This window comes from Papilio machaon, chromosome 9 (genome assembly GCF_912999745.1).
Source record: "Papilio machaon chromosome 9, ilPapMach1.1, whole genome shotgun sequence".
NCBI lineage: Eukaryota > Metazoa > Arthropoda > Insecta > Lepidoptera > Papilionidae > Papilio > Papilio machaon.
This window is the reverse complement of record NC_059994.1, coordinates 6720190-6731894: the sequence shown is the minus strand read 5'-3', so window position 1 is coordinate 6731894 and position 11705 is coordinate 6720190. Positions and strand designations below refer to the sequence as shown.

The following is an 11705-nucleotide window of genomic DNA, read 5'->3' as shown; positions in this document are numbered from 1 at the left end:
GGTTACTTATTCTATATAAATAAATAGGAAATTAAATTTTTGTAAAAATGTTGCCCCCAAGAGTGCTAAATAACAATAGGGGATGAAATTTTGTTAGGCAATATGTAAGGTTTTGGTGAATGTTTTGTTTAATATGTTTTGATGTTAACCTTACCAATATTTAGTCTAGAGCCTGAGGAAGGACAAAGCCTACTTTTTAACGCGAAAAAAGGGTTATAAGAGGCTGAAAGTGAGGGTGGAAATTTGTATGGAAGTATCGTCATTTTTACAGTTAGAAGCTTTAAACTTATTTTTTAGGCTGCTGATTTGATATAAATAAATATGACATTTTAAATTTGTAAAACTTTTACCTTCAAGGTTGCAATGTAACAAAACGGAATAGGGGATGAATGTTTGTATGGGAAGATGTTTATGTGAATATTTTGTAAGTTTCATATTTTTTGGCATTTTTTATAAGTTTAAGTAAAAACCACAACAACAACATATTTCACGACCCGTAACCCAGAGGAGTAGGCAGAAACCCAGGACCTACATTTGGCGCGGTCCGGGCACACCTCTTTCTATGTTCTTCTACATACATCAAAGCATAGCACGTTGGTTATATAAAATAATTAGCCCAAAAAAAATGCTACCCAAAATAGTATTTCACGCGGACGAAGTCGCGGGCACAGCTAGTAACTATATATAATTCAAACTATCTACGTATGCAACACTTTTATATTTTAACTAGTTGTTGCTCGCGATTTCGTCAGAGTTAAAATAAAAAGTAACCTAGTTGCTCTCGCATACCTTCAGCGATCATCCAGTAAAAATCCCGTCAAAATCAGCCCTTACTGAAATTTATATTACACTCAATTTTTATAAACAGTAGAGATTTAGCATCAATACCTGCGAAGTATTTAAACTTAACCCAACTTTGAAAAAACAGGTTTGTCAACAAAACAACAGCACTTTACCACACCGCAAATATTAAATGAAAAAGTTCCGTATGGTACTAATTCCAAAAAAGACAAAGAAAAAAGATGCAAAGGGCTACCGGTAGTTACTTATTGAAATACATACAAAGAAATCTGATGGAATGCATTTACATGAAATTTGCTGTACCAGGATTTCAGTGAAGGAATCAAGATAACAATTTATACAGCTTTACATCCGTTACAAAGTGTAATTCTGGGTAGTTGATCTATTTATCTATCACACTTATCATAAAGCTATTTTTCATAGTGAACGGTGGAGAGTTTAATCCACCCTTGAACCGCATTAAGGGCTAAAAGCGGTCCATGGAATAGAAGCCCATAGCAAATATGCGCGAAGGCTGAAAAGCTGAAATCCATGAAAAGGAGTGCGTGCAAAAAAGGTCCGAGTCAAAATGTTTCGTTTTTCTTTCGATGGTATTTCTAATAAAATTGTCTTATCGTCGTTCCTCTATGTCGCCGAAAGACTATTTCTTTTCTTACTCAAATTCATATCATCTTCATTTTTGCTCGTCTACGAAACGAATTTTCCGTTATGATGTGTTTCTGGTTTCTACTGCCATAACACATGTATAACAACAGTATTGCCATCCCCATCATTTTTTTGATTAAACGAAGTAAACAATACCGTTCTTACTCACATGTTACGACAGTAATATTGTATCTGTAATCTGCGGTGAGCTCACGGTTGGTGTATAACTTTTAATATGAGCATTTAATCAAACTATGATTAAAAAACTTATTTTTCAGTAAAAAATCACATTTCATGACAGTTCATTAAAAATATTACTTGCTGATTGCAACTTGCAACATTCTAACCATTTTTAACCAAAGAGTATAAATGCTTTAACGTTTGTGCTATGTGTATCACAATATCACAAGCACCTTTGACGATCATTTTCAGTATTCATATAATCTCAAAAATGTTTATATTTTACGATAGCCTTGTTCCTGTTTCAATAACATAAAATGGAATAATTATTGGTGCAACTTATTTATAATTATTCCGCTATAGTTAAATGGCATCCCTGGGGAGTATTTTTTAAGCTCAGGCAACAATGCTGCAGAAATTCCTTTTTTCGATCAGTGGCAACCCAGGCCTCAGCCTTGTAATATGGCCGCTACAGGTTAGTTCTATTAATTTCGTCATGTGTAAAACCCTTAGATTTTGCTTAAATTCTTGTTTAATTACTTGTTTAGAATGTTATATTTAGAATTACTATGGTTAGTTTACTTTACAGTAAATTGAAAACCTATAATTTCTTAAGTAATAATGCTAACGTGTCAACTTTTCTCCTCTGGGGACGTTTGGATTTACCGCGTGGCCACCTTTATAACTTTTATTTCAAATGAAATTCAGTAAATTTTCCCTTTTGGTTGCAATCTGCAACCTGCATGTTGAAATGTATTGTAAAATTTAAAAAAAGCTATCCGTATGTTATGGATAACCACTTTCCAAAATCGTTTTAGGTCGATCATTATGCGTCATCGCTATGTGTCCTTTGGTGTACTCGCCATTTTTATTTGCTCTTTATTTGAGCACTTACTTGGTGCTTATGCATTTCCACTTTAAATAATTACAGGCAAGAAATCAAAAAAAGCAAAATGGGTCAAAGCCAACATGGGTGTCATCATTGCGGAGCCGACGGCGATAAGCACCACAAACACTTGGGCAGACCCTGGAGATGAGGAAAGTAAGTTGATGTTTGTTTATATTTGTGTCGTTAATTGTGATAACATCGCCCTATGATGATGTAAGGGGTAATGGCAAGTCAATGTTAATCTCGTACTTGGGGCGCACAAACGGGTGTTCGTCACTCAATCCGCCTCGGGAAGGTCTGAGTAAAGGCTCATGTGCTCTAACACATTCTAGCCGGATGCTTCCCTCATAGGGAAGGCGAGGGTACCAGAAATCTAGAGCAATGCTTAGCTTATGATGTCAACACGGGGGTGCTTGGTGGAGGCACAGGCATTGTATCTATTGAAACCTCTTGTAGCCAGCAATTTTAGTTTAATCTACGAGATGACCAAGGTCACAACTCAATTCAGACTAGTCTTTCATTGGCTTGCTCCCAATTGTAACTGAGGGCTAAACTTTATTGATTACCTAATTATATAAAGATATTTGCTACATTCATATACTGGTAATAGGTACTTCAAAGCACTTTAACTATATTCTTTTCTTTTATCAAATTTAACTTATGGTAAATTGAACTTTTTTTTCATGTGTTGAAGGTGAAAGTGTCAAGGACTTAAGTATTTCACAATCAATATAAATTATTGTGACAGAGCTTTATTTCTATTTTAATGTGGGACAAAATTTGTTTTGACAGATGATTTTTTGCATAACTATAATAAAATATGATAGGAACATGATGAAACTATTATCACTAACACTAATTTTATGTCATGTCTCCAATGAATCCCTTTTTGTTTTGATCTATGTCATTATTTGTATAAACTTTGATTGCTTGGCTTTTTGTGGTGTATATTTGCATCTAATTCTAAACTAAATATAATTATTATTAACAACAATTAAATAAATGGGAAAGAAATTTTTACATTACAATTTAAGATTTTATCTATTGATTTAGAGCAGGGATCCCCAAACTATTTTGGACAAGAGACCCCCTTTTCCAAAATAAACCATTACCAAAGACCCCCATGGCCAAATTATCTACTTTTAAGATCAATTATTGTTACTATTATTATTTTTAATTCAGAATTAGGTCAATAGAAGAAGACAGTCAGAATTAGCAATGCTTTAAGTTCGATATCAACCCCTTTGGGAATCCCTGGTTTAGAAGTTGATTGCTAGTTAAAGATTCAATCACAAGCTAACTCAGTAACTTTTTGTTTGGAAGGCTTAAGTCCACACTTCCACCTATTCAACCTTATCAAGTTCATAAAGATATTTTGAAATAATAGTGGTAATGTGTTGAAGTTTGAAACAATTTATTTTTAGCAAAGACAAACATATCTGAATATGTTGTAGCACCTATCTTTTATTTTATCATTGAATGATGTCTTTCTTATAACAATATTTATATCAAAACTGTATTTTATTAATACAGTAACATTTTATTGTTAGCCGAAAGCTACAGCTACAGTTCACGTACACGGGCGCCCGTGGTGCTGCCGTCAGCATCGCGCGCCGCCCGTGGAGGCATGGCTGTGGATGAAGAGAGCATACCACGACGACCACCATACATTGCACATGTCTCCAACCTACCTTATGATGTAGAGGAGAGTGCTATAGCTGACTTATTTGAAGGCCTGAAGGTATGAGATTTTAATCATGTTTACATTACCATAAGTTTCCACTCAAGATAGTTCGAGGATAATTAGTGTTTCAGGAAAGTTCTTTTGTCTTCACTATAAATTACATAACCTCTTCTTCTTGACAATTCCATAGACATTAGTACATATTGTTAAAGGCCAGTTGTGATCAAATAAAGACTGTTGATATTAAATATTAATTATCTTTTTTCCCAATTAATGAGACATAATTATAAATATTAGCTAATTGAAGTATCTGTATTGATAATAATTAATTTATAGTTTTGTTTTTCCTCATATTGATTTATCTGTTTAGCAGAAGAATACCACAAATAATATAATTAAATAAAAGCTAATTTGTTGTAGATCACTAATCTGAGACTACCTCGAGAGGGTGGCCGGCTAAAAGGATATGGCTATGTGGATTTTGAAGACAGAGAGAGTCTTGTTAGTGCAATGAACATTGAAGATCTGGTAAGTAATAACAAATATTGTAATCTGATTTTCTGCTCTTCATTCACTTTGTTTGACTTTTCAATGCATTTAGTGCCACCAGCTTCCCTTCACTTTCATAATAAACACGTAGCATGGAACATGTCAAAGGGCAAGCACTTGACTTGAAATCTACAGGTCCTGGGTTTGAATCTCCCCATGTACCAATGTGTTTTTCAATTTTCATATGTACATTTATCCCTTGTTCTTTCAGTGAAGGAATGTGTGAAGTCATGAACCTGAACTTTCGTGAATCTGTTTCTAAATAGCTTAGCATTTTTTAATAGAAATGATTACATTTACAAATTATTATGATGTAATTGTTATTATTTAGCAGTGATGAATGAATCAAAATATAATTAATATTTTCCATTTGTAAATATTTGTCTTGTAAATGTCTTATGAAACATAAATGTATTAAAATATTTTGAATAACATTGCTTATATCAAAATTAATTATTTAATGATAGTCTACTCTGTAGGATAAGATAGTTGTTTAAACCAACAAAGAGGCCTTTTGCCTGGCAATTGAACATTTTTGCATGTTTAATGCCAATTCAATTTTCATGTATCAAAATAATTCTGCAGAGAAAGTTGGTGGCAATGAATGTGTGAAGCAATATAATATGGCATATAAATTGATAAGTTATATGTTTTTTTTACTGATTATTATAATTGTAGTGTCATAAGGTTGTTGTAATTACTGTTATTTATGGTTACTTTTATTGTATGTAAATAATTATCACACAGACAGTTGGAGGTAGAAGAATAAGAATAGAAGTTTCCAACAATGATAATGATCGTCGGATGGGAAGAAGCGGAAGATCTGATCGTGACAGGTTTGTAGTCTGTCAATTTTGGACTATAGATAATGCTTGTTATTATAAGATTTAAAGATAAAATAACAGACTCATAGAAGGGTACATTTTTGTAAATTTTACTCAAGAACTCAAAAAATATACATAAGAAGGGTACACTTACTAAAGCAAGTAAACCATAATGTTAAAGACCTCATAAGGTACAACTCCAGGTAAAAAGATTGTAATTTTCTTTATGGTGAAGATTGTAATTGCAGAAATGTCTTAGATATGTCCTTTGTATTCTGAAAATCATTATTAATAGAATTGTGTTGTTATGTAGGGACTATGACCCGGAGCGCACAATGGGCGATTGGCGGTCGGGGCCGCGCGCGCAGCCCGAGCCGCAAGCTCGTGCCCGTCCCATGGAGCGAGACAGGGAGAGGGACCGCGAAAGAGACTGTTAGTACTCATATATACTTATTTAAGATTTTAATTTCATTATTATATGACCAGAGATGACTTAGTTTTAAATTCAGTTAATTTTGCATTACTTTCATAGTCACCAGTTAACTGTAACTGAATAATGTGGATGTGTTTGTATGTCTACAAGAAAAGTATATTAAATGTCACAATCTGTTTGTTACTATGATGATATTAAGTAAAAGATGGAGTGAGCTAAAATGTCGCACTTGGGACACACATACAGAGTATAGTGATCATTGACTAAATACATATTTATTTAAATATATTTATGTAATAGAAAAGTAGTATATTAAATAATTTACTGTATTGTATTGCATACATATATATACATTTTAATATGTTGATAAATTTGTATTAATATTTTAAAGTCAATGGTCCAAATTACTCATTTTGTCTCGGGAAGGTCTGAGTAAAGGTCGCTAGTTGTTTTTCCTACTCTTCTAGAAGGGAGCATTGCCAATAGCAATGACAGAGGCACCAGAGACATAGGTCTAGGGCTAGTTTAGGACTCCTAGGACGAGACGTAACCCTAAGTGCCGTTGAAAGTTCCTCTGTGACCGGCTGTTTTAGAACGATTTGTGACACAGCAGTGCTGTAACTCGATTCAGACTAGTCTTTAGCTCGCTCCTACTTTGACTTACTGAGTAACTTATCACATTCAATGGGGTTACGATTTTTTGTTTTCAAGTGAATTGAATGTGTTAAATGTTGTTGTTTAAAAGAATAGCTGTTAGTTAAGACTTGACACAGTGGTATATTTGCAGCAAGTGTTGACAACAAGCCGGGTGGTTGGCGCGATGGTGAGAGACAGGCGCCCGCAGAACCCGCCAGGACTTTGTACGGTGGTCGGGATTCTTACGGCCGCGATCGTTATGGCGAGGGGTATGTCAATTTAGATTTGATTACGTTAAAGCTTCATTTGTATGCTTGTTTAAGAAATGTTGAATTTGAAATCATTCTTTTTGACATTCAATTGAATTTTGGGTTTTTATTATTAATGTGATATGACATTTTTTATAACTTTGTTAACTAAGATAATTTGTTAAAAAAGCGAATAATGTAACCTAATTGAAAATTAATTGGTATATTTAATATCTATTAGAATATTTTAATGAGATAATTAATTATTTACGTAAATGAGCGTTTAATTATATTAATACCTTGCAGAATGGTCTACCACTTAATATATGCCCAGTTTACAATTCTAGTCCATCAATTAATTACAGCTCTAGATTACTAATAGAAAAATGTTAATATACACTGAAATTGATATTAGAGCAATGAAAAGCTTGTTAAAAACAAATGTTATTTGCAGTGGTCGAGATCGCGCCGGCGGTGGGGGCTTCGGCCGCGACGGCGAACGCGGCGGCTTCGGCCCTCGGGAGGGGGGCTTCCGATCTGATAGAGAAGGATACGGGTACAATATTATATTATTTGAGAGGAGCATCGTAAATATTCGAGTTGTTCGATACTTTCGAGCTCATCAAATGTATGTTTAATTAGTTTAAAAAATGCTCATGTTTGTATAACATTTTATACAGAAGTCGTGAAGGCCGAGGTTTCGGTGGAAGAGGATTTGGCGACCGCGACCGGGATCCCCTACCTAGAGAAGGTAATTTATTTATAATCAACCATATAGTGATAGTAACAATCAAAATCGACTTTGACTAAAACTAACTAAAAATCGACTGAAATTACTAACTAAATAAAAATAACTTAATAATTAGCCTGTGTGTTCTTTCAGACTATGTTTTACATCTGTGCCAAATTTCATCGAGATCCATGCAGCCGTTCTGGAGATACCTTCTAACAAATATTCATCCATCCATCTAAACATTAGCCTTTATAATGTTAGTATCAAATGTGTTTTTTTTTGTAGAAAGCAAACCCCGTGAGCGTCCCAAGTTGAACCTGCTGCCACGAACAGTGCCGATAGAGTCTGAGGTGCCCACTAAGCCAGCGGACGGCGCACTGGACGACAAGTCTGACAAGCCTAAACCTGTGCCTGCAGAGAAGGTGTTTGGAGCTGCCAAACCTGTGGATACTGCTGCTAAGTAAGAACATATTTTTAATTATTTTTTTGGTTAGCACCATTGAATATGTTAATGCTATGTGTTTTGGAATTTTTATGTAGAAGTCATCTTTAAATTTCTGTGCTATCTATGTATTAATATGCGAGAAGACATCGAAAATAGTATTGGTAGAAACATGTTGTAGAAACTTTTATTCAATTTAAAAAAAAACTACTATAGTTCGTAGCTGTTTTTTTTATTTTAAGTTTAGCTTTAGTGTAAAATTAAAATGTACATTACGCAATAAGTGTTAAACCAGTTACAAGAATATAGTGTGATTTAAACAAGTTTATGTTTTCAATGTTGTACTATTTGTTGCTTGCACATTCAACGATAATGTCGATGTGTAAATCGAGACTATTGTTGTAGTTTAACTCTAATGTGCTAGATTGAATTGGTTACTAAGACACCTCATCAAGCTGTATGCATGGTTTGGTCGCTATATACCTACAGCTATTTATAAAGTTACAGAAAGTTATTAAAAATGTAAGAATTATGCAATTAATAGTTAAATATTTGTCACCTAGAGAGCGTGAGATTGAAGAACGTCTTCGCAAACAAGAGGAGGAAGCGAGACGTGCTGCTGAAGAAAAGGATCGTTGGGGTAGAAGGGTATGTTTCTATTATTTTTAAGAAGAAAGTATACAAGATAATGCCATATGGAGCTGTTAATTATAAATTCTTGTATGGAAATATGTATTACTAGTGTTGTTTATGCAATTTAACAATAAATTTATCTTTTAGAATGACCATTCCGGTGACCGGCGAGGTGGCGGCAGACGAGGTGAGTTTGATTCAACCAAATTTATAATATTAACACCAAAGGATTCACATTTGAAGAAAATTTGTTTAAAAACTCTTGTCTTATATTGAGTATTTTTTTAATGAAAGTCTATTTGTAATTGCAGAGGACCGCGGCAGAGACTCGCGCAGCTACAACAGGGACCGACGCGACTACTCCAAAGACGACAGAGAACGTCGCGACTACTCCAAGGATGAAAGAGAGAGACGCGACTACTCCAAGGACAACAGGGAGCGCAGGGACTCGAGGGAGAGACGCGACTACTCAAAAGAGGACCGTGACCGTTACGACAGGGACAGGGAAAGAGACACACGTGACTACAGGGATGACAACAGGGACTACAACGACCGAGACCGGCGCGACTACAGCCGCGACAGAGACAAGCGGGACTACTCGGGAGACCGGGACGAGCGTCCCAGGAACGATAGAGGCAGGGAGCCTTCACCCGAAGCTCGTAAAGATAGAGACCACGAGGACCGCGAACGCGAACAGAACGGCCGCGACCGACAGAGCCGCTCGCGCGATAGGCACGAGGACAAGGAGGAGAAACCATTGCCTAAGCTGAAGGAACAGGAGAAACCGGTGAGTGCCTTTCATTAGATGTTTATTGATGATAAATGTGATGTTATAAGTAAAATAATTTTTAACCTAGTACCATACTTCAATTCTTTAACGCGTTCAATTTAGGCGGCCTTAGAGAAGTCTAGTAAAATGTATGAGGCAGATGAGATGATGTAAAAATCTTAGTAGCACGGAATGTGTTAATAATGATCCCTTTTATGCATTGTCTACATCCTGCTGTGGCCCACTATTGACCCCTATGATTCATGTTAATTTATTTATCTTTTCAGAACTTTGTGGCTTCAAATAAATTTAGTTACCTCGAGGAGGCCGAGGACGTAGCATTGGAATAACACACGGCGTTTCTCTGCGCCGGCGCGCGCTCCGCTGTGATTCAGTGTAAAGTGTAAATTAACGAGTATCGCGCTATATAGTGTTACGGAACTTGCACACGGACAAGCAGACACTGTGCTATAGGACCCGGTTTATTAATTTTAGTGCGGTGTGATAACGTGTATATTGTCGGGTGTATATGTTTCCACCGCCTCGAGCCCGCCCCAGCCTTTACGCTGGCTTCTCGCTGAGTAAACTTTATTACAAACTGATCCAAATAGTGTTACAGTTTACAACTCTCTTAAATTTCAGAAATACATGTGAATAAAGAAAAGGTTTTTAATATTATCAACTAATAACAATACTATAAAATATAATTAAACTATGTTTTGGTTTCTATTAAATGAGCAATATAAAGTTTACTCGGAAAGTGGTGTAAAGGCTGGGGCTCTATTTGTGGACTTGAATGGTGTAAATTTTCTATGGGTTTGTTGATGTCCTGTGAACGGTAAACAAAATATGTGGTCGTGATATAAATGCTGATAATTCCTACAAATGTTCTCATACAGGTTATTGGTAATGGTGCTGTGTCTTTCCGTTTGTCTGTTGTATATACAGCAGTGTAACAGCCCTTAAGGTACGAATAGACCATGACAGAAATTGTCACATTAATGTCTATACTATTTACAATTGTATGGATGAATCAAGACACTTCGAAGTTTATACTGAATGTCTTAGTCTAATTCTCCCATTGCACTTGTGCTATTTGTAGACTGCCTCACTGGACTTGATACAGCTAAATACGCAATGCCATTATGCAACAATAGGGAAACCATTTTTTTTTAGTATATGTCTATTATAAAATATTTAGATTATTATTTAGAATTATAATTGTATTATTTATGTTTATATTCAAAAATTGTTAAACACCATCTGTTAATGAAATTTATTTTCTATGATTGTAATACTGAGCGGATATAAAGGCACCTAAGTGTTACAGGTAGAGGCCTGGTCACAATAATTTTTTTGATTTAATAATGTCGATCATGACATTTTTTTTCTTTGTATTATTTAAAAAAAAATTGTTTGGTACATTTGTCTGATTATGAGTTTTGAAATAAATTACTCTTTTTACAGCCAAATATGATTTTATTCTTTTTACCATTAGTTATATTGCCTACTGGTTCTGATATTAGCTCACCCTGTCTTAATCTGACGCGCTTGAGTATTTATAAAACAACTTGTTGATGAGAACACCTTTCCTATCCTACCTTTTTTTTGGATACCAGCAGATGGCCCTTTGTCTTTATCGCTCAATAAGACATTTATCAAAAAATTAGTCCTTCGAGACGGATCTGAACCTAACCTATGAAAACGGGTTGCATTAGGACATGATCACGTGCGTGTATTAAGGGGACTTGTTTCAGCCACTGTTTCGAAAAGATTTTTGGCTTACGAGATATTGTTATCCTGATTTTTTTTAGCTCCGCTTAAATACTACAATAAAATTAAAGTTTTTAAATGAGGCTATTTTCTTCTATTTACATCTACTTTACTACCAAGATCATTTCAAAAAAGTTAACTTTGAAATGTCGATTTTAAAGTTAATTATGATCTTGTAATCATGACTCCGTTCCATTTTAATTGGTAAACAAATTTAGGTTTTGTAAAGTCTTACCGAGTATAGTTATCTGTTACCTTAAAGTATAAAAATAAAACAGCAATATTAACAATTTCAAATCGTTTATTTTGATTACAACATAAAGATAAAAGCTATACCAATCAAATATCATGCATTATTTAGAAAGAAAAAATAACCAATGCATAGAATTAAAAATATTAAGTAAAATTGATTTTAATTTTATAGTGTAAGTAAATTTGATTTTTACATCAAATGTATTCTTAATAT

General features: G+C 34.7%; 1 protein-coding gene across 1 annotated transcript; it reads left to right on the top strand.

The window, feature by feature from the left end:
• Positions 1 to 2022: 2022 nt before the first annotated feature.
• On the top strand, positions 2023 to 10664 carry LOC106713141 (eukaryotic translation initiation factor 4B). Its single transcript, XM_045679432.1, has 14 exons — positions 2023 to 2101; positions 2558 to 2668; positions 4066 to 4256; positions 4620 to 4727; positions 5496 to 5584; positions 5886 to 6004; positions 6793 to 6910; positions 7344 to 7445; positions 7570 to 7640; positions 7908 to 8082; positions 8628 to 8712; positions 8845 to 8884; positions 9009 to 9484; positions 9754 to 10664. The coding sequence occupies exons 1-14, from the start codon at positions 2089 to 2091 to the stop codon at positions 9814 to 9816; spliced, it is 1761 nt and encodes a 586-aa protein (XP_045535388.1). The 5' UTR covers positions 2023 to 2088; the 3' UTR covers positions 9817 to 10664.
• The last annotated feature ends 1041 nt before the right edge of the window (positions 10665 to 11705 follow it).